This window comes from Hemicordylus capensis, chromosome 17 (assembly GCF_027244095.1).
Source record: "Hemicordylus capensis ecotype Gifberg chromosome 17, rHemCap1.1.pri, whole genome shotgun sequence".
Taxonomy (NCBI): Eukaryota; Metazoa; Chordata; class Lepidosauria; order Squamata; family Cordylidae; genus Hemicordylus; species Hemicordylus capensis.
The window spans coordinates 1,331,895-1,353,762 of record NC_069673.1 but is presented as its reverse complement, the minus strand read 5'-3'; the positions used below and the strand labels follow the sequence as shown (position 1 = coordinate 1,353,762).

Sequence of the window (21,868 nt, the reverse complement as noted above, 5' to 3'; positions counted from 1 at the left end):
CCTGCCATCACTAGTAGCAGCTGCGCGCAGTGTGGAGCTGGAGTCCCGCTTCAAACTTCCCGCGGGGGTCGTCTCCTTCTCCGGCCCTCTCCCCCCCGCGCGCGCGCCCGCGCCCGGCAGAGCTGCGGCTCGGCCTCCTCCCTCCTGCAGGGGGGAGCCGGGGGCGGGGCCCGGGGTCCTCCCCGCGCGCCCTGATTGGCCGCGGCGCCCCTGGATTGACACCCGACCCGCATCTGGTTTAATAGGAGACGGAGAAGAAGCCAAAAAGAGAGGGGGGGGGCGGAATAAGCGCAAGTTTGCACTCCCCGGCCGGGACAGGGCGAGGCGAGCGTCACTTTGCAGAAGGGCACCCCGGAAGGCGGAGCAGGCAGAGGGGCCCGGGCAGGCAGCAGCAGGAGGACGACCCGCGAGAAGACTGAGGCGGCTCCCTGGAGAACGGGACCCCCCCCCCCGCCGCCGCCGCCGCCACGCAACTTTCTTTCCGCCAGCCGCGGAGGAGGAGAGCCACGTCCGCGCCCGCGCAGCAGCCCCCATGGCCTCTTCCTAGAGAGGGGCGCTGCTCGGGGGTGGGGGGTGGGGAGGGGAGGGTCTGAGTCTCCTCTGGGCAGCGGCGGCGGCGGCGGCGGCGGCTTCCTCCAGACGTGCCCCGCCCCGGCTGCCTCCTTTGCACAGCTCCCTCGGGCAGCATCCCTTTTCCTTGGCGGACCATGGATACGCACACGCGGTGGAAACGGAGGAGCTGCCCGGCCAGCCTGGGGGGCAGCCGGCCCTGGAGGGTCGCGCTGCTGCTCCTCTCTGCGGTCGCCCAGAGCCATGCAGGTAAGCCACACCGGTGGGGTGGGGGGGGGGGCTCTGCCTGCCTGCCTGCCTGCCTGCCTTGCTGGCAGTGGCGCATCTGGGCACCTGGACCCCGAGCCCTCGCCTCGCCTCGCCCCCGGCTGGCTTTCCCCAGAGCGTTGCCTCCCAGTCTCCAGCTCGCTTCCTTCCCTTCTCGCCTTGTTCCAACTCGATCCCGGAGGGATCCAAGTTAGATGTAGGAAACCGCCAGAGTGTGCGTGGCCCTTCTTGGCCAGCGCAAAGTTTTCTGCTGGTGTGCTTCAGAAGACCGTTGAGCCCCCCCCCCTCCTGCAATCCACCCCCCCCCCGCACCCCTCTGCTCAAAAATAGTTCTAGCCGCTTAAATCTTCCGAATGCCATTTCTTCTGGGGGCCCAGAAAGGGAGGCGAGCAGGCACACCGATGCTTTCTGCGGGGCGCGCGCGGTGGGGTGTGTGTGTGCTGTTCTGGGTTTGGCAACAGTCCCTGCAAACTGAAGCTCACCTTTCTGCAAAGGTGCCTGTCCCTTGGAATGGGCTCTGCGTGCTGTAGATGTGCCCTGTGTGTGTGTGTGGCGGGGGGGGCCTTCTTCTTCTTCTTCTTCCCAAGGAACAATCTCTGTGATCAAAGGCAAGAACTTTGCAAACTTAAATGAACTTAGAAAACGGACGCCCTCTAATGTGTCTGGCTGCACTCTGGTGGAAACTGTTCTTGGGCTTCGAGCGAGAGCTCAGCTGTGGGACAAACCTCAATTGCCCCTACCAGAACCCCAAGTGGATTTAAAAATCAAAATCAAAATCATGGATTGATTATTCTAAAGGGGTGGTGGGGCTGAAATATTCGATTCTCGTTGGGGAACGCAAAAGATGATCTCCTTGTTAGGCCTGGCCTGCAGCTGGATCAGATGGTGCTTTCAAGAGAGGGCACCCCTAAAATTATTGTATTTCCTTTAAAAAAAAAATTGCACCATTGATTTGGAGCTCAGTGAGTGCTGGAACGCTACTGTCTCTGTGAGGCTGTTCGTCAGAAAGTTCTCTTCCCTTGGATCGAGTCCACGCTGTTGGGGAAAGTGCCTTCAAAAGTTCTAGCTGGGTTGTAAGACCCCAAAGTTGGCTTGCAGGATTTTTGCTGTAGTGGTGTGGATAAGTTGCCCCAGACTTAGTCACTGATGGTTTCCCTGCCATTGCTCCCAAGAGGTGTCCTTGAAGGAATGGAGCTGCAGTCAGTTGTGTGTGTGGGAGTTCTGTGTAAAGGAGTAATGCATGGCAGCGTTTAACATCACTGCGTTGCCAAATCCACAGTCCTCATCTTCCCTGCAGATTGCAACTGAAGAATGTGCAGAACTTGGAAGGCGCTACATGTCACTGTAAGCCTCCAGCTGCAATACCCTTGGCGGGGGGGTGGGGGCGAGGTCCTGATGAAATCACTGGGCTCATTTCCAAGTCCAAGTATCTTTAGAATTGAGATGCCTGTGGAACCGCTAGGGAGCCCCACTGAGAAGGAGGGTGCTCCCGTCTAAGGAACTGGCTTGAAGATTGTGGCACCCGTTAGAACTTTAGTGGAACTCACTGGGACGGTCACTGTTGTGTCTGTGTTTGTGTCACGGAAGGGGGACTTGGCATAATTTTGGCGGTGTACATATGCAGGTCTGGTCTCATTTTTTTTTTAAACATGTGAACTCCTTTGGATTCCATTGGTGCAAAGACCTGTTGAGCTTGGGACTTTCTGGCCAGAAATATACTGATAGTGGGGTGGATTTAAATGAGATGTCGGATTATGCTGAAATTTTTGCAATAAAAGAAGGCATTTTTAGAAGGGGGAGGATGTTTGTTTTAAAAGTAGCACAGCCCCTTTGATGTTGTGTAGTTGGAGAGATTCAAGGAGGAGAGCTGGTCTTGTGGTGGCAAGGATGAATGGTCCCCTTTGCTAAGCAGATTCCATCCTGGTTTTCATTTGAATGGGAGACTACATGCGTGAGCACGATAAGATATTCCCCTTAGGGGATGGAGCCGCTATGGGAAGATGCTTACATGCAAAGAGCTCCAAGATAGGTCCAGGAGAGACTCCTGCCTTTTCTTTGGAGGAGCTGCTGCCCATCACTGTAGACAGTCCTAAGCTAGATGGACCAAGGGTCTGACTCGGTAGAAGACGGCTTCCTATGTTCCAGTGCCATAGGCCAACGATGGCCACCGTGAGTGCTCTTGAGACCACTGTCTTCTGTCGCCCAGAGTTTCCCAGCCTTGATTGCCCAGATGGCGTTGGACTATAACTCTCATCCCCACCCCCAGCTACAATGACCGGGGTTGATGGGAGTTGTAGAACAACGCCATCTGAGCAGCGAAGGCTGGGACCCTGCTCAACTCGTTGGTCTGGGGGCCTGAAAGTTGCGCCCCTGCCAAGCTCAGATGTTTAGGCTGCCAAACGGCATCGGCACCATCCAGCAGGATTGGGCCCTGCAGCTCTGAGCACGTAGAATGATTCGAGCAGAGTGCTGATGCTTCTCTCGTGGAATGCGGGCCTCGTCGTCGTGCAACTTTGGAAAGCTTTTCTTGATCTCTGCAAGGGAATGCGTTGGCCAGCTTGGGACCTCCCCTTGATTATAACGGGGCAGGGTTGCCAGAGGCCAGATAAAATCGCTTTGAGGGGCAGATGTGGCTCACGGAAGGCCAGGTGGCCGTCGCTGGCTAGCAATCTCATTCCCTTTTCCTAGTTGGAGCCTGTCCAAGGCCTCCAGCTGCCCCGCACCCCACCCCGGGGAAAGGCTGGTGTGTGTTTTTGCAACATAGTTCGGCTTCTCACTTTCAGAGCTCTCTGCTTTGGGCACCCACTGGCTCCTGGCAAAATCGCGAAGAGTCCCTTAAATCTGACGGACCCTGGAGAGGTCCCTCCTTGCCATTGGGGCCTGGGGGAGACATGCCTCCTAGCTCCAAGGGTCTTTGCAGAGGGAGAAGGTTGGGAATCCTGCTGGTGACCCTCTGGGACAGGGTTGCACCGCTGTGGCTCTCCTGCAGGGCACGGACTACAACTCCCATCACCCCTGGCTTTTGGCCACGGTGGCTGAGGACGATGGGAGTTGTAGTCCAAAGCCAGCTGTAGGGCCATAGCGGTACAGCTGTGTTCCAGGACGATCTCGAATGAGGAAGGCGGAGGGGAGGAGTCGGTCTTAGCAAGCCAGACACTCTCTTGTGCTCCAAAGGTTTTTGGTTGGTTTGTTTCTCGTCCGCCCCCCTCAGCTTACTTTATTACGTGGCTGAACAAGGCAAGCAGCACGTGAAATGCAATGCCACGAATTCAAGGAGGTCGTCTTAACAGTACAGCCCTTTTCATGCTTACTCAATTTTAAATCCCTCTGTGCAAAGGGCGTTACTCAGAAGTAAGTGGACCTTAGATTGCACTCTTCGGGTGCATCCTAAATGCACAAGGGAGTAAGTCCCATTGAGTGGATCAGGACTTGTGCTACAGTCCTACACAGGTTTACTCAGAAGTAGGTTTTGCGTTTGGGACTTGACTTGCTTGTAACTGCTAACTTGGCAAAGAGGCACCTTTTAACGTGGTGATTTTCTTTATTGAGCAGGGGGAGAGTAACTGGCCCTCTCTACCCCCAGCACAACATCCCTCCAGTGGCTGTTGCTGGTGTCTATCTTGTGTTTTTTTAAGAATGTGAGCCCTTTGGGGACAGGGAGCCATCTTATTTATTTATTATTTCTCTGTGTAAACTGCCCTGAGCCATTTTGGGAAGGGCGGTATGGAAATTGAATAAATAAGAATAAGAATAATTTGAGAACTTAATAATTTGTGGCCTGGTGGTAGCAAGCATGGGTTGCCCCCTTTGCTAAGTAGGATCCACCCTGGTTTGCATTTGGATGGGAGACTACATGTCTGAGCACAGGGAGATATTCCCCTCAGGGAAGAGCACCTTCCTGCTTGCATGCAGAAGGTTCCAAGTTGCCTCCCTGGCACCATCTCCAGGATGGTGCTTGGAGAAGCTGCTTCCAGTCTGGGTAGACAATCCTGAGCTAGATGGACCAAGGGTCTGACTCGTCATTCAGCAGCTTCCTGTATTTCCCTGGTGGAACTTGGAGACTCCACATATGCTCTTCCTGGAGGATAGTCAGTAGGCCACGGGGGATCTGCTAGTTCACGCTAGCTAGCTTCTCTATTATATCTCCTTGCGAGCGTGTGGTTTTGTAGCCTCTCTTCCCCCTGCTCCTTTCCCTTACCTTCTTTTGTGGGTTGTCTCCTTTGGCAAAACCAAGCTGCCTCTTGACGGTATACTGCTGGTCTGCATTTAGTGTGCCTGATCCCCCAACTCCCCAGGGCCTAACTGGGGCGTGCTGTTTCAAGGGGCTAACCGCCCTACCCCATCAGGGAGGGACCTTGCAGTCCTTTCTTCTCCTGGCGAAACACTCTCAGTTCCTTCAACCATTGCTCATGGGTCTTCGTTTCCAGACCCCTCTCGGCTGGGTTCCTCCTGAACCCATTCCAGTGAGAGGTGGTTTGATTGAAGGAGAGCTGGCCTTGTGGTAGCAAGCATGACTTGTCCCCTTAGCTAAGCAGGGCCCACCCTGGTTGCATATGAATGGGAGACTAGATGTGTGAGCACTGGAAGAGATTCCTCTTAGGGGGATGGAGCCACTCTGGGAAGAGCAGAAGAAGGTTCCCAGTTCCCTCCCTGGCAGCAGCATCTCCAAGAGAGGGCTGAGAGAGACTCCTGCCTGCAACCTTGGAAAAGCCGCTTCCAGACTGTGTAGACCAGGGTTTCTCAACGTGTGGTCCCCAGATGTTGTTGGACTTCAACTCCCATAATCCCCAGCCCCAGTGGCCGTGGGTTGGGAATTATGGGAGTTGAAGTCCAATGACATCTGGGGACCCACACGTTGAGAAACCCTGGTGTAGACAATCCTGAGCTAGAGAGACTAATGGTCTGACTCGGTATATTTATTTATTTATTTCATTCGATTTCCAAAAATGGCTCATAAATACACAGAGAAATAATAAATAAATAAGATGGCTCCCTGTCCCCAAAGGGCTTACAATCTAAAAAGAAACATAAGACTGTAGGGATGCTGTGCTGGGGTTGGAGAGGGCCAGCTTCCTATGTTCCTATGACCAGCTCAGGATAGACTGGAGTTCTTCTTTCTCATGATCTGGATGTCCTGCCTTTGTTCATGCAGTCCAAGATTGTATTGGCCTTTTTAGCAGCTGCATCACTCCTCTGGCTCACGGCCAAAATACTGGGGTTCCTTTTACATAGTCTGCTGCCAAGCCAGGCCTGCCCCATCCTCTGCTTGTGCCTTGGCTGCTTCTTACCTCCTGTCTGGGTTTGCTTCTGTTTCATGTCCCTGCCTTATTTGGGGGCTCCAGCGTTTGCTTTCCTTCAGGACCCTGAAATTGACATGAAACTGACCTATAGCAAATTGTTCACATAAGACATTGGCACAGGTCTTGATATCCTGTTTCCTAAACTCTTGTTATTGGTGGGGGGTGGGGGGGTGGGAGAGGAGTTTTGCAGAAGGATTAAAGTTGGAGACCTACTTCAGTTTCATGCTCCGGCTATGCCACTGTATCTTCTCAGTTCACTTGCAGAATAGCTATTCTCCTTACAATATTAGGGTAGCCCAGTTAATTTATTAATGTACTGCATTTATATCCTGGGCTTCCTCCCAGGAGCCCAGAGCGGTGTGTTTATCCTCACAACAACCCTGTGAGGTAGGTTAGGCTGAGAGATGCGTGGCTGGCCCGGAGTCACCCAGTCAGTTTCATGGCGGCACTCCTCCTCCATGCTTCAGATATTTGAAGATGGCTCTCCTGTCTCCCTTGAGTCTTCTTTAATCCTTCCTCCTAAGACTTGGTTTCCAGATCAGTGCTGCATGCAGCTTCGCCATTCTGAGAGGTGCTGGAAGCGTCTCAGATAGCCAGTTTCCTCCGGTATTCTGTGGCTCCTCTCGTGACTGTCTAGTGTCTCCTGGAACACGGCTTTGGAGTTGTGGCCGCCTAACCAGGGATGGATGATACTTTGGTTCTAGTTCCTTGATTCTGCAGGGACTTCAGAAGGGAACTAAAGAACAGCCCTGCTGGATCAGGCCCAAGGAGGCCCACCTAGTCCAGCATCCTGTTTCACACAGTGGCCCACCAGATGCCGCTGGAGGCCACAGGCAGGAGTTGAAAGGGGCAGGCCCTCTCTCTTGCTGTTGCTCCCCTGCAACTGGTACTCAGAGGCATCCTGCCTTTGAGGCTGGAGGTGGCCTGTAGCCCTCCGACTAGTAGCCAATGATAGACCTCTCCTCCATGAAGTTATCCTGACCCCTCTTAAAGCCATCCAAGCTGGTGGCCATCACCACATCCCATGGCAAAGAATTCCATAGATTAATTATGCGCTGTGTGAAAAAGTCCTTCCTCTTGTCCGTCCAAAATTTCCCAACATTCAGTTTCATGGGGTGATTCCTGTTTCTAGTGTGGTGAGAGAGGGAGAAGAATTTCTCTCTGTCCACCCTCTCTGCTCCATGCATAATTTTATACACCTCGATCATGTCTCCCCTTCGTTGCCTCTTTTCCAAGGTAAGGAGCCCCAGATGCTGTAGCCGAGCCTCCTCAGGAAGCTGCCCCAGGCCCCTGATCATCTGGGCTGCCCTCTTCTGCACCTCAGTGGTCCAAGGCATTGCATACTATTTTTGATGTATGGATGCGGACTCCTTAATTGGTACTTTCAAATGTGAAGAGATGGGGCCATAGAACCACTGGTTTCTATGTACTACTTTTCTTTCTGGGTATACTGAGCTGGCGAACAGAGTTTTGCTTCATTTGTTTCTCTTTACATTGATATCCCGTTTTTCCTGGGAGGAGAACAGGGCGGTGTGTCTGGTTACCTTACCCTGTGAGCTGGAGAGAGAAGTGTCTGGCCCAGAGTTGCCCAGTGTCACATTTTATGCCTCCTTTTCTCCCCGGACCTCAGGGCTGCATCTAGAATGGGGGTTCTCTACCTTGCGTCCCCAGATGGTGTTGGACTAGAACTCCCACTATCCCCAGCCGAAGACCAAAGGGATGATGGGGGTTGTAGTCCAGCATCTGGTGACCCAAAGCTGAGAAATCCTGGTCTAGGGCATGCTCCCTTTCTGACCCCATAGCAAGCTGGTTCAGGGAGTGAGGCAGTGAGAAAGGGTGCAACAATTCCACCACAAGTCCTCAAGTGTGAATCGGGACAGGTGGATACCTTGATGAGAGACCTTGGCGCTTTCCAGATTAGTCGCTCAACAGCAGCAAAATGCTTCCATTCAGGCAAATCACATCCAAAACGTAAACAATGGGGTAGCAGTCTCACGGAAACGATCAACCCCCCCAAATCAGCAACTTCTTTACACTGGATATACAACGTCCTAGCATTACATCGCAGTGATTAAACTTGAAACGAGGCATCAGAAATATGAACGGCACCCTGCTGTCCGTGTAGGGACTGCGGTTTCACAACACAGGAAGTGCGGACGCACACTTCGGAGATACGGCGTGACTCTGTTGCAGGGTCTAAACTGGAAAGCACCCCTGCTGCTTTCCAGAGGATTCTGGGATTTGTTTGGGATAAGGACGTTTGGGTCTGGGGGCCTTTGGTCTGGGGGCCAGCCCAGCCTGTGCTAAACCTCAATAGGAGGAGAGCCGGTCTTGCGGCAGTGTGCATGAATTGTCCCCATTGCTAAGCAGGGTTTCCCTTGGTTTCCCTTTGGTTGGGAGATTACATGTGAACACAACCTGCTGTCAGTTCCTCCCCTTCGCGGGTGGGGAGGGCTGTAGCATAGTGTTGGAGCATCTTCTTGGCATGAAGCTTACACAGGCCCAGGTTCAGCCCCTTCAACCAACATCTCCAGGTACGTCTGGGAAAGTTCCCTGAGACCGAAACCCAGGATAACCACTGCTGGTCGGTGTAGACCAGTGGTTCTACATCATTTGTTGTGGCTGGAGATGCTGGGGGTGGTCGTTCAGCCTCATCTGGAAGAACCCTGATTGGAAGCCATGGGTCTAGACCAGGCCTGCTCAACTTAGGCCCCCCCAGCTGTTTTTGGACTACAACTCCCATAATTCTCAGCCACAGCAGCCAATAGCCAGGAATTATGGGAATTGTAGGCCAACATCTGCAGGAGGACCGAAGTTGAGCTGGCCTGGTATAGACCCTCCTGAGTGAGATGGACCAGGGCTCTGACTTAGTATATATCAGCCCCCTATGCCTTGCATGCTCCAACGCTTCTGGTGCAGTTTTGATGGTTGCCTTAATCCGTTGTCTCACTGGAAGACGTGGAGAAGCCCCGGAGGCCTGGGGAACTTCTGTGTGGCTTTGCCTTTGGAGTGGATGGATCAGAGGCGCTCTGACCCCTGGACCTCGGGGCTGAAATCCAGGGCCTCTACACTCCCTGGGGCCCCCCAGATCCTCCTCAGTCTGCCCTGGGTGGTGTGGTTGGTGCCCTCCAGAACCTACATGTTTGAGAATGGGCCGATTTCCCCATCAGAGGTTGCCCGGAGTCCTGGCCGAGCAGGGATTGTGTAGGGAGGCTTGCACAATGGACTCAGCCCATCTGATGCCTTTGAATGTTGCTGTCTGAAATGCCAAAGGAGCAGATCCAGACTAGACACGAGGAGGAGTTCTCTGACGGCAGGAGCTCTTGGACCATGGAAAATTCTGTGCGTCACAGTGGTGGTAGATTCCTTCTTGGCTGCGCCTGGAGGGTTTCCAATTGGAGGCTGGGCGGCCATCAGTCAGGGCCTACACTCTACATTTCCTTGTGGATGTCAAATGCAAATTGAAATTCTGTGATTTTTAAACTGGGGGGGGGCGGTTGGGAGTTGACTCGGGCTAGACTGTAGGAAGGATTTCCTAAGGGTGAGAGCTGTTTGTCCAGAGGAACAGTCTGTTTTGTCCAGTGGTGGGCTTTCCTTTGCTGGAGGTTCACTGGGTGGCCATCGCTCAGGGATACTGCAGCAGATCCCTGCACTCAGCAGGTGTGATGGAGGACTAGGTGAAATGTAGAAATGTGCTGATTCCCTGACTGTATTAACCATCCTGCATCTTCAGCAAAGAATCCTTGGCATGGTCATTTGTAGTGTGGGGCTGCTGCTAACGGAGCCAAGAGGCACCTTTAGAAGTGGCAATTTCTCTTTACTGAGCAGGGGGAGAGTAACTGGCCCTATCCATCCCCAGCACAGGGCCTCCAGTGACTGTTGCTGGGGTCTATCTTAGACTCCTGCCTGCAACCTTGGAGAAGCCGCTGCCAGTCTGTGAAGACAATACTGAGCTAGGTGGACTAAGGGTCTGACTCAGTATATGGCAGCTTCCTATATTCCCTAAGATCTTTCCTGGCTCTGTACTTGAGATCTTTTTAGGAGAGGAAAGCTGGTCTTGGGGTCGCAAGCATGACTTGTCCCTGTAGGTAAGCAGGGTCCACCCTGGTTGCACATGAAAGGGAGACTCGAAGTGTGAGCACTGGAAGAGATTCCCCCTTGCGGGATGGAGCCGCTCTGGGAAAAGCATCTAGGTCCCAAGTTCCCTCCCTGGCGGCATCTCCAACGAGATAGGGCTGGGAGAGAGACTCCTGCCTGCCACCTTGGAGCAGCCACTGCCAGTCTGTGAAGACAATACTGAGCTAGATAGATCAATGGTCTGACTCAGTATATGGCAGCTTCCTATGTTCCTAAACTGGACACCGAGTTAAAAGCAAAAGTTGAAGCAACTTTAAAATGCAGATCTGAAATGGAGTCTCTTCAGATTCTTTCCCAAGCGAATCCAGGGTGGAGACGGTTGAGTGATGTTTCAGGCATCTCTTGCTGAATTGTTGGACCCGGTATGAAGGACTAGTTTTTAACATGGACTTGACATTCTCGGTTGAAACAAATAATCCAGTTCTCCACTGCCCTTCTTCAGTTCTTGTAAAAGAAATGGAGTAAGTGAACTGCTTTCTTCTCCCGCCTCCCTGCTGGGTGCCAGAGATCCAGATGTGGGAGGCGATGAAAGGCCAGGAGTAGGCGTGGAAGAGAGAGAGGGCAGGGGAGGTGCCCCGGCTTGGAGGTGACTTCATATCACAGGCGTGCAGCGCTGGGCCCCAGACTGTCAGTTTGCAAAGATATAAAAGTCCTCAGCTGGTCCTGAGCAGAGCTGTGGGGTGGGAGGATTGCACACGCAGCATCCTCCTTATAGGAAGCAGCTGGCTGTAACCCTTTCTAAAAGAAAATCTGTAGTGTGTAGGGCTGGCCGCCCCCCACCGAGTTTGGTTTGGGTGCCCCCCTGGCTGAGAAGCGGGCCCTGCAGGCTTCTCATTAGTTAGGTCAAATGACCAGCCCATGCTGGTTGGAGGATACAGGGGGAGAGAGTTCCCAGTCCATGATGGAAGCAAAACTCTTAACACTTCGGGGGTGGGAAGAAGCTGCTTTTAATTTGCCTTTTCTGGAGTTGCCCCGGGACTCTGGAACACACTTAGGAACAGAGGAAGCTGCCATATACTGAGCCAGACCATTGATCTATCTAGCTCAGTATTGTCTACACAGACTGGCAGTGGCTTCTCCAAGGTTGCAGGCAGGAGTCTCTCTCAGCCCTCTCTTGGAGATGCTGCCAGGGAGGGAACTTGGGACCTCGATGTTCTTCCCAGAGCGGCTCCATCCCCCGAGGGGAATCTCTTCCAGTGCTCGCATTTCTAGTCTCCCTTTCATTTGCAACCAGGGCAGACCCTGCTTAGTTAAGGGGACAAGTCATGCTTGTGACCACCAGACCAGCTCTCCTCCCACGAAGTACTTAGGAAGCAATACAAGAGGGAGGAAAAGAAAAAATTGCTTTCTTCGATTCTGGCACTCTTTATCTCCCCCCCCCCGCAACCGGCGTCCTAGATGACCACCAATTGGACAGGCTGGCCCTGGCAGTACAAGCTGCGTTGTGAGCTTTTTGCCATGGTTAAAGCTGCCTTATTAGCTCAAAGGATATTTTCCACACCCCTGGGTTGCTGGAGAAGGTATTTTGGGTCTGGGTTTCCTTGGTCTATGTATAAACATCTGCACGGCAGATGATATTCCACAGAGCACTTTGAAGTGCCTCAGTCTCTTTATGAACATAGCTTTTCGGTGAGGGAAAAAGACAGGGTCTCCTTGATCCGGAGCACTGAGCTTGCAAATCAGGTCCTATTTATACTGTCCCTGGAGCAATGTGGTTGCTTTTTAAATTATTCACGGTACTGTCTGTAGTTGGAGGTCGGCAGGCTGTATTTGTCCACCTGGCCTTAGAGCTGGTGTAAGGGGTGAGAGCTGATCTGGTGGTCGCAAGCATGAGTGGTCCTCTTTGCTAAGCAGGGTTTGCCTTGGTTTGCATTTGGATGGGAGACTACATGTGTGAGCACTGGAAGATATTCCCCTTAGGGGATCATGAGGCCACTCTGGGAAGAGCACCTGCCTGCTTGCAGGCAGAAGGTCCCAAATTCCCTCCCTGGCCACATCTCCAAGACATGGCTAAGAGAGACTCCTGCCTGCAACCTTGGCGAAGCCGCTGCCAGTCTGGGTAGACAACACAGAGTGAGGTGGGCCAATGGTCTGACTCAGTATATGGCAGCTTCCTCTGTTCCTATGACCACAACACTTTACTTTATGAAAAGATGTAGGAATGTTTAATCTCTCAGCACAGGGGTTCTTAGCCTTGGGCCCCGAGATCAGTGTTCTCTCTATCAAAGATTCCCAGATGTTGTTGACTACAACTCCCAGCATCCCCAGCTGCAATGGCTTTTGCTTGGGAATTCTGGGAGTTGTAGTCAACATCTGGGGACCCGTGTTCACTCTACCAGGGATTCCCAGATGTTGACAACTCCGCCCAGAATCCTAAGCAGAAGCTATTGCAGCTGGGGATTCTGGGAGTTGTAATCAACAACATCTGGGAATCTCTCACAGAGGGAATACGGGTCCCCAGGTGTGTTTGGACTACAACTCCCATCATTCCCAGCCGCAATGGGGATCCAAGATTTGGTGACCATTATTTCCGGGGGTGATGTGAGTTGTCATCCAACAGGATCTGGGGACCAAAAGTTGGAACCCTCTGCTCCCAACACTGCGCTATGCTGCCTCCCAGTTTTCCCAAAGTGACTGCCAGAAGCGTAGCTGATTTTCGGAAAAGATCAGAGAGACATCCATGGAAGAGGGAGTCCATCATCAGTGGTTAAACTGAATTTCCGTGTTGAGTGGCTGTATACCTCTGAAAATTGGATGTGGAGGTCATACAACCAGGAGTGGCCACCACTGCTGGAAACAAGATGGTAGACTGGATGGAACTTCTGATCGGATGTTGATGGGCAACTCTTGGGCAAAGGACTACAATCTTCTGGGCCTGTTCAGTTGCTTAATTTTATCATAATGGAGCAGGGGAGCAGCAGTGCTTGCAGGTACCTCCTTGTTCTTTTCTTCCTTCCTTTCTGTTTTGAAAGTACCCCAAAGGCCAGTTTGCACATGCTCCCAACGTTTAGGCTTTGTGTGGAATGTCCATGTTCAGGGGCAGTACATACACCTCTGGATACCCGTTGATAGGGGCATACAGGGCTGTAGTGGGCTTCCTGGAGGCCTCTGGCTGGCCATGGCGGTGGGGAGTCATACAGACACAGGCATGATGGATCCTAGTTGTTCTTATCCAGCAGATAAGTAAGCTGCAATCCTCGGCCTCAACTCCCTTGCAGAGAGGAGAGCTGGTCTTGTGGTAGCCAGCATGACCTGTCTGCTTAGCTAAGCAGGGTCCGCCCTGGTTGCATTTGAATGGGAGACTTGATGTGTGAGCATTGCAAGATATTCCCCACAGGGGATGGATCTACTCTGGGAAGAGCATCTAGGTTCCAAGTTCCCTCCCTGGCAGCCTCTCCAAGATCGAACTGAGAGAGACTCCTGCCTACAACTGCGGAGAAGCCGCTGCCAGTCTGTGCAGACAATCCTGAGCTAGATAGACCAATGGTCTGACTCGGTATATGGCAGCTGCCTATGTTCCTAATTGTGGGAAGAGTAGATCAACAATGTGGTGTTGAGGATTCTGCCCCCTAAAATAAAATAAAAAAGAACCCCAAACTTTGCCTGGCTGCTGCCACCGTAGAGAAGATTAAATTGGACCGTGGGAATTGCCCTAGGAATATCCCAGAGTTTATAAAAGATTATCTGTGTTCAGGACAGAAGCCAGCCAAAAGATGAGATCAGGAGATCCATGAGATGGTTCCGGAAGCTTCTCGAGGGGACTGGGTTAAGGGATGATGATAAACCAGGATGGAAACGGGATTCTTCTCCAGACAGACGAGAGACTGCAAGATGCCTGCTGGATGAGTCATGAAGTGAATTCGCTGCTGTCTGCCTGTCTAGGGTCATTCCCCCTGCACAGAGATCGTCCTGGAAGTCTTGGGCGTTGTGGGGGGAGATGATGATGTCACCGGGGCAGCCCTGTTTAATGCTACTTTGAGCTTTTTGGTGTCAGCCACAGCAGTGACTCCCACTCCAAATATGGACGTGCAAAGGAATGGGCATTTCAGCCCATGCTGACATTCTGGCCGTCGGTGGCTTTGAAGCCGGGCTGAGAATGATCTGCTGGCATGTTGTGATGAACGCACCCCCCGTGAAATAACTGGAAGCACCCATCCATGGGAGAGGCTGCCTGCGGCGTCTCTGAAGGGTTCACAGGGCTGGGTTTGCCTTCTCCCATCCAGCCTCCCCGGGAGCATTTCCAGATGGGGCTTTCAGCTCACATCGCCTCCGGAGTAGATGGTGTGCGTTCACATATCAGCCAGCATGGTGTAGTGGTTAGCGTGCTGGACGAGGACCAGGGAGACCCGAGTTCAAATCCCCATTCAGCCAGGAGACTTGCTGGGCGACTCTGAGCCAGTCACTTCTCTCTCAGGCTAGCCTACTTCACAGGGTTGTTGTGAAAGAAACTTAAGTATGTAGTACACCGCTCTGGGCTCCGTGGAGGAAGAGCGGGATAGAAAATGGAATGAATGAATGAATGAATAAGATTTACCCCCGAAGTCCCTGTGAGCTATTGGGAGCACTTCACACGTGATTTGGGTTTTTCATTGTGCTAGAAGGTAGAGCGATTTGTGTCTGGGGTTTAAACAAATCCACTTCTAATGTCGGTTTGGGGGGGCAAATTTGAACTGGCAGCGTAGCCTTTCAGTAGAGCCTGCTGTCTGGGATGTGCCTGTGGAGGAAAACTCTGTAGGTGTCTGCCTTGGGTGTTGCAGGATCAGTCAGCCTCACCCTGTGCAGGGATGCCACAGTGCTCCTTGCCTGCAGAGTAGGCTGCCAGTTGAGTCTTGGCTTGCTCAGAACAGTGACTCATGCAGGAACATGGGAGTGTGCTCCTTCAAGAGGAGGTCGTTGTTGTTCCTAAACACTCTCAACATTTTCCAGTGCAAGAGGGAAATCTTCCGAAACACAGGGTGTCTGAACGATTTCATTTGGGAAACCTTGCTTGGTACGAAAAATCAGAATCTGGGCTTGGAAATCTAGAATTCCAAAGTGGCTGGAAATAATCTAGCAGCACAAAAGTGTGATGAGTTTGGGCATTGGTTCTGGCTAAATGCCTTATGAAAGGGATTCTCAAACTTTGGCCCCCAGAAAGTGATGAACTCCAACGCCCATCATTCCCAAAGGACATTGTGGCAGGGAATGCTGGGAGTTGAAGTTCATCAACATCTGGGGACCTAAGTTTGAGAACCCCTACCTTATGCCATCAAAATTGATACTCTTGGACAGTGTTCGCTGCAACAGGTGTCCCCAGATGTTGTTGACTGCAACTCTCATCATCCTGAGCTTCAATAGCCATTGGCTAGAGGCAGTGTTCCCTCTAACAGGGATTCCCAGATGTTGACTACAACTCCCATAATCTCCAAGCAAGAGCCATTTGCAATTTATTTATTATATAAATATTTTAAATATTTTAAATAAATAAATTGCAGTGCAGAATTCTGGGAGTTGTAGTTAACAACATCTGGGAATCCCTCCTTCAGGCAACATTGCTCTTGGATACTCTTGGATTTTATTGGATACCTAGCCACTCTTGAGATGGAAGAGTGGACTTTTATTTATTGCTTTTGGCAGCTTATGAAAAGAACTGCTTTTAAGAGAAGAGCTCCTGACAGTTGGGGAACCATTCTTGGAATTGTATGCATTGTTGTAGGGTTTTGGAATGTTATGGGTACATAGGAAGCTGCTATATACTGAGTCAGACCATTGGTCTATCTAGTTCAGGATTGTCTTCACAGACTGGCAGCGGCTTCTCCAAGGTTGCAGGCAGGAACCTCTCTCAGCCCTATCTTGGAGATGTTGCCAGGGAGGGAACTTGGGACCTAGATGCTCTTCCTAGAGCGGCTCCATCCCCTGATGAGGGGAATATCTTGCAGTGCTCACATGTAGTCTTCCATTCAACACACATGAACGAGAGGACGGCAGCAACAAGCGACAATTTACACACTGAACAGTGGTGGTTGGGATATCTGTCAGGCCAGCATTTTCCCTACCTTCCTTGTAGAGTTCTCATGCTGGTCAATTGAGAGAGCGAGAGCGCACACGAGTCTCCGAAATGAGGGTTGGAAGCTCTACCCTGATGCCGATCTTGAGAACAGCCCTACTGTCCTTGTGGCAATGGGAATGTTGTGTCTATGGTGTCCCAACCACCACTGTCCAGTGTGTAAATTGTCGCTTGTTGCTGCAGTCCTCTCGTTCGTGTGTGTTGAATGGAAGACTACATGTGAGCACTGTAAGATCTTCCCCACAGGGGATGGGGCCGCTCTGGGAAGAGCAGAAGGTTTCAAGTTCCCTCCTGGCTTCTCCAAGATAGGGCTGAGAGAGATTCCTGCCTGCAACCTGGGAGAAGCCGCTGCCTGTCTGTGTAGGCAGTACTGAGTTAGATGGACCAAGGGTCTGACTCGGTAGAAAGCAGCTTCCTATGTTCCAATGAGTTGGGTGAGACCCTCGGAGGATGCTTCTCCTTCTTTCTCTCCTGTTGTGCTCTACAAACGAAAACGCACTTAATATTTATTTTATTGCATTTCTACCCAACCCAGACCTGCTTAGCTTCAGTAGGCAGACAAATCCAGGCATTTTGAAATTGATACATGGCTTCTAGTTTAGGGGGTGGGTTTTTAGTATTGATGTGACCTTCCTGTTTCCATGCTACCTTGCAGCCTTTGAAATGGAGGGTCATGTATTTATTTGTTCCACTTCAGGAGCATGCAGCTTTTTCCTGTGGAGAGATATGGGTGAGATCTCTCTTAAAGGACCCTCCCAGTACTGAGAAAAATGCAGTGCTGTGCAGAAGTCAGGGCAGTGGGAAACGCCTCCCACAGTGAAGGTTTTTTGTTGCCAGAGTGGCCCCCACATGGAAAAATAGTGGAGAGGACTGGATTAGGGTCAGGGCTAGGTAGCTATGATGGGCAAAGGGCTGTATTCTCTCCATGGAGTCATCTTTGGAGGACATTCCTGCCAGTTTGTCATTTCCATTCCCCTGGCAACATCGATAATTTTTTTTTAGTAGTTCTTGTTAAAAAGTTAAGTTTGTAAAACACCATTTGCATACTGTTGGCCCAGTGGCCAAGATGATAAAAGCCTGGCCACAGACGGGAAGCTGAAAGTCTTCCAACGCTATCACCTATTTCCCCATCTCTAGTGGGGTAAAGGTAAAGTGTGTCGTCAAGTCGATTTCGACTCCTGGCACCCACAGAGCCTTCCTGTGGTTGTCTTGGGTAGAATACAGGAGGGGTTGACCATGGCCGCCTCCTGCGCAGAATGAGATGATGTTGCCTTTCAGCATCTTCCTAGAGCACCAGCGGAGATTCGAGCCGGCAACCTTCTGCTTGTTGGTCAAGCATTTCCCTGCTGCTCCAGTGTAGCTCGTGAGACTGTTGATTAGTGGCTGAGGTGCAATGAGGAAAGGGGACTGTTATGGAGAGCAGGATTACGTCGCCCATTCTTATGCCTCTGGCATCCAACCCAGGGTTGCGATAAAGAGGGAGGATCATCGAAATGGGCAGGGCTCTATTCTGTTTATGCATCCTTCACGAACGGGGGCCCTAGACGACTGCCTGTCTCTGTCTAGTGGATGGGCTGATCATGATTCTGCTGTGAATATTGGCATGTTGCTGTTGTCGGCACAGAGAGCGAGAGCAGCGAACTCTGGTCCTGGAAACACTGGGTGACTCTGTGGAGAGCAGGATGGTGCTGAGAGCCAGAGATTACCAAGAGGCCAGGCTTGCGTGGAGTCGGCCAATCGCGGCCGTGCACAAGTAAGCTGGAGCTGTGTGAGGGTCGTTGGAGCCTGCCCAGGGCGGTGTGATCCAGCTGGGCCTTGGCCCAGTTTGGCGGCTGGGATTCATTCTGATGTCTGCTCCAGGGGTGAGGCCGCCTTGTTCTGCTGTGTTTGCTTGGCCAGCACCTGCCTGGTATCCAGGAAACCAAGCTGGGGCAAAGGTGAGGAGCCGGCACCCGGGGGACAGAAGCCGAAGGCAACGGAAGCTTGGCCAAGGAGGATCTCCTCCCAATGGCTTGCCGTTCCTCATGGAGAGTCTATAACTGGGCCTGATGGAGACGAGAGCTGGCCTTGGGGTGGCAAGCATGACTGGTCATCCTTTGGCACAGTGGCCCAAGTTGCAGGCAGGAGTCTCTCTCCCAGCCCTACCTGGAGATGCTGCCAGGGATCGAACCTGGGGCCTTCTGCAGGCAAAGTGGATGCTCTGCCTCAAGCTACGGCGTCAGTGGCATCCCGCCTTGTTCTCAGTCTGGCCTGGGACTTCATATGTGTGCTATTGGAGAGGTGGGGAAAGCACCTCTCGGTGCCAATGACATTTCCCCATTGAAAACATCACAGGGGGACCCAAGGCACCCTTATTTATTGTTAAATGTGTATGCCGCCTCTTGTTAAAACAATCCCAAGGCGGTTGGGAAGGGTTGACGTTCCCCTCTCAGAACCATGGGAACTCTTGATCTAAAGGTAAAGTGTGTCGTCGAGTCGGTGTCGACTCCTGGCAACAACAGAGCCCTGTGGTTGTCTTGGTAGAATACAGGAGGGGTTGACCATTGCCTCCTCCTGCGCAGTATGAGATGCCTTTCAGCAACTTCCTATATTGCTGCTGCCCCATCTAGGTGTTTCCCATAGTCTGGGGAACGTACCAGTGGGGATTCGAACTGGCAACCTTTGGCTTGCTAATCAAGTCATTCCCCCGCTGCGCCATGAGGCGGCTAGACTCTTGATCTAGTTGCTGTTCAGTGTTAACAAATGTTCCTACTGTATTTTCCCTCTATAAACCTGTGATCTACAGAGTCAAGGTGTATATGTGGGACCTTCTGATTGTGAAGTCACAACACATCTTTGCTGAGTGGCTCTTAAGTATGCACCCTTTTATACAGCAGGGCTGTTCTTACGTTCTTATGTTCTTAAGACCCTGCTCAGAGGACCAGATCCAGGTCAGCATTTGCAGAAGCCAGCAAGCACTTGGTGGCCCACCTCTAAATTGCCTGGCATACCACCAATTGACACCCCCCCCACACACACCCCGCCGTTGGTTCAGTGATAGTGTGCCAGGTTGACCCTAACTGGCTCTACTTCAGTCCATCCTGGCACTGAGGGAGCTTTGCAGGAGTGTTGAAACCTCTGGCTGTGATTGGTTGAACTGCTCTGATGTCACATAAGGATGATGGGAGGCTCTATTTTCTGGTATTCGTGACAGAAGAGCCTAGAGAAGCAGAAGTTAGAGGCAGCAACAGGCAAAGGGAGCGAGGAGAGAGGTCCAGAGGAGGGGCAGGGAACCTGGAAGAAGGAATGCTCCAAAGCTCCCATTAATGTGATGTCACCAGCCAAAACTTTGGTTGTAGGCTTCCAGCATTTCCATGGTGATACAGCTACATAGCACTGAAATTCATCCAAACTCTAGAATATCTGGACGTTGTCGAGCTAGTGAAGAGATGATGTTTACTTCTCATGGCATTGTTTAAATAAGTGTATTTTTTCACTCATTGCAAAATGTGTGAAGGTCCTCCTCCTCTCCTACGCCGTCCAGTGTTTTGGTTACTGAACATCAGCTCCTCAAGCATGAAAAAGAACATGTCAGAATTCCCATAAAGCGTTTATACCTTTTGACTGTTTTTTTTTTGGCCTGAATACCACTGACTTTCCATTGCTGCTGCTTTTTCAGAACATTTATTTTTGTTTTCTGATGGGCGAACAGTTGTGTTTGAGAACTTCTGGTGAGCCCTGATGATAAAACCAGGATCCTTTGTGTTGGTGGTTAAGACATCATGTGAAAATCTTGGAGGCCAAGTGTGGTGTTCTTGAGAGAGAGAGAAATGACGTTTTTATGGCAAAATGTAGACCAATAAAATACCACTCAATAATTGGAAACAGGAGGCTCATGACAAGCCTTGTGGCAGCTTTTTGAAAATTACTCGGGAGCCGAGACTGATGTGCCTTGCATGTAAAGAGGAAACGGAGAACTGGCTGTATCGGAATGAATGAATGTATCGGAATTGGCTGTATCGGCCCCACCAACTGCTAAGCTTGGAATAGGTTGGGCCAGTGGTATTCCAACAATGGGGTCCTTCGGGGAGTATCGCACACACAAGGACGGAAGGGAATTGCACAGAAAATTTTCCCAGTGGGACATGCCCTAGGAAAGCATCAGGCACTTGGGATCCAAGTTCAAGCAAGGTCCAATTCAAATGGATCGAGAGGCTAATGGAGCATAGTAATTGAACTTAGTAAGGCCTGGGGATTATACTAGGCAGTGGCTTAGGATGGGCTCTGCTGGATCACCTGACTCCCAGAATGAGGCGTCACCTGTCCAAGGTGTTCACATTGTGGTGTGGATTGCCCTACAGTGCTGTCTGCTGGCCGGAGGCCTTAATGGTGCTGATATCTGTGACAGACTTCTAGGACTTTGGGGCTGATCCCCACTTATTATTATTAATAATAATAATAATAATAATAATTCAATTTCAATACCGCCCTTCCAAAAATGGCTCAGGGTGGTTTACACAGAGAAATAATAAATAAATAAATAAGATGGCTCCCTGTCCCCAAAGGGCTCACAATCTAAAAAGAAACATAAGATGGACACCAGCAACAGTCACTGGAGGGATGCTGTGCTGGGGTTGGATAGGGCCAGTTACTCTCCCCCTGCTAAATAAGGAGAATCACCACGGTAAAAGGTGCCTCTTTGCCCAGTTAGCAGGGGATCCAATGTAATGAAAGGTGAAGAAGAATTTCTCCTTTATTCAGTGGGAAGCATCTCGTTATTTTTGCCATTGAAGGGGGGGGAAATTCCAGCTAAGTGTCAGAAGTGGTCTTATCACTCCACTTTTTTTTCTTTAGAAATTGGCATTGCCTTGGATATCTTTCTGCTCCATTTCTCAAAGTATTTGCATCCACCCCCTTTGTGATCCCACAATAAAAGATCCTAAGGACAAACAGATGGGGATATGTCATTGGCTGTGAAGCAAATGCCTGGGGATCCATTGGTGGAATCTCACACTACAGTCCTGAAATCTTTTAGTGAAGGAACAGCCACCAAAACAAAACAACCCCCCCGCCCACACACACACACACAAATTTCCCTTCCTTTTCCTTTTATTTCTGGTTACCTTTCAAGAATGGAACATAGCTTGATGGGAACTGTAGTTCCATGGTGATCACTGAAACAATTGCCCTGAGATTTTGGAGGGGAATTTCTTGAGAGAAGCAAAGGACTGGAGCTGCAGATTTACAGCACCCCAGTGAGACTCTGCTGTGGGAAACTGGTGTTAAACCAGTTTGTGGTGGTGAAGGATTACATCTACAAAGTCGGATAAAAGAGTGAGCTATTGGAGAAAAATGTGTACTTTTGAAATAAAAGAGATTTCCGTTTCCAGTTTGAGCTGCTTTGAGAACATTTAAGTTAAAACACATTCGCTGCTCAATCCTATCCATATTAGGAACACAGAAACAGAGGAAGCTGCCTTCTCCCGAGTCTGACCATTGGTCCATCTAGCTCAGTTTTGTCCACACTGACTGGCTGTGTCTCTCCAAGGTTTTGGGCAGGAGTCTTTCC

At 51.1% G+C, this 21,868-nt stretch overlaps 1 protein-coding gene across 3 annotated transcripts in view; it reads left to right on the top strand.

Annotated features, from left to right (window-relative positions):
- COL5A1 (collagen type V alpha 1 chain) overlaps positions 1–21,868 on the top strand; it is a 374,283-nt gene that overhangs the window by 134,199 nt on the left and 218,216 nt on the right. For 2 of the 3 annotated variants that reach the window (XM_053282025.1, XM_053282024.1), the window contains exon 1: positions 268–819. The exons of the other annotated variant lie outside the window; for it this stretch is intronic. In XM_053282025.1, the coding sequence (XP_053138000.1) occupies positions 708–819 (112 nt within the window). In that variant the 5' untranslated portion in view covers positions 268–707. Of the gene's footprint in view, positions 1–267; positions 820–21,868 lie in introns of those variants that run through there. 3 annotated transcript variants of the gene reach the window in all.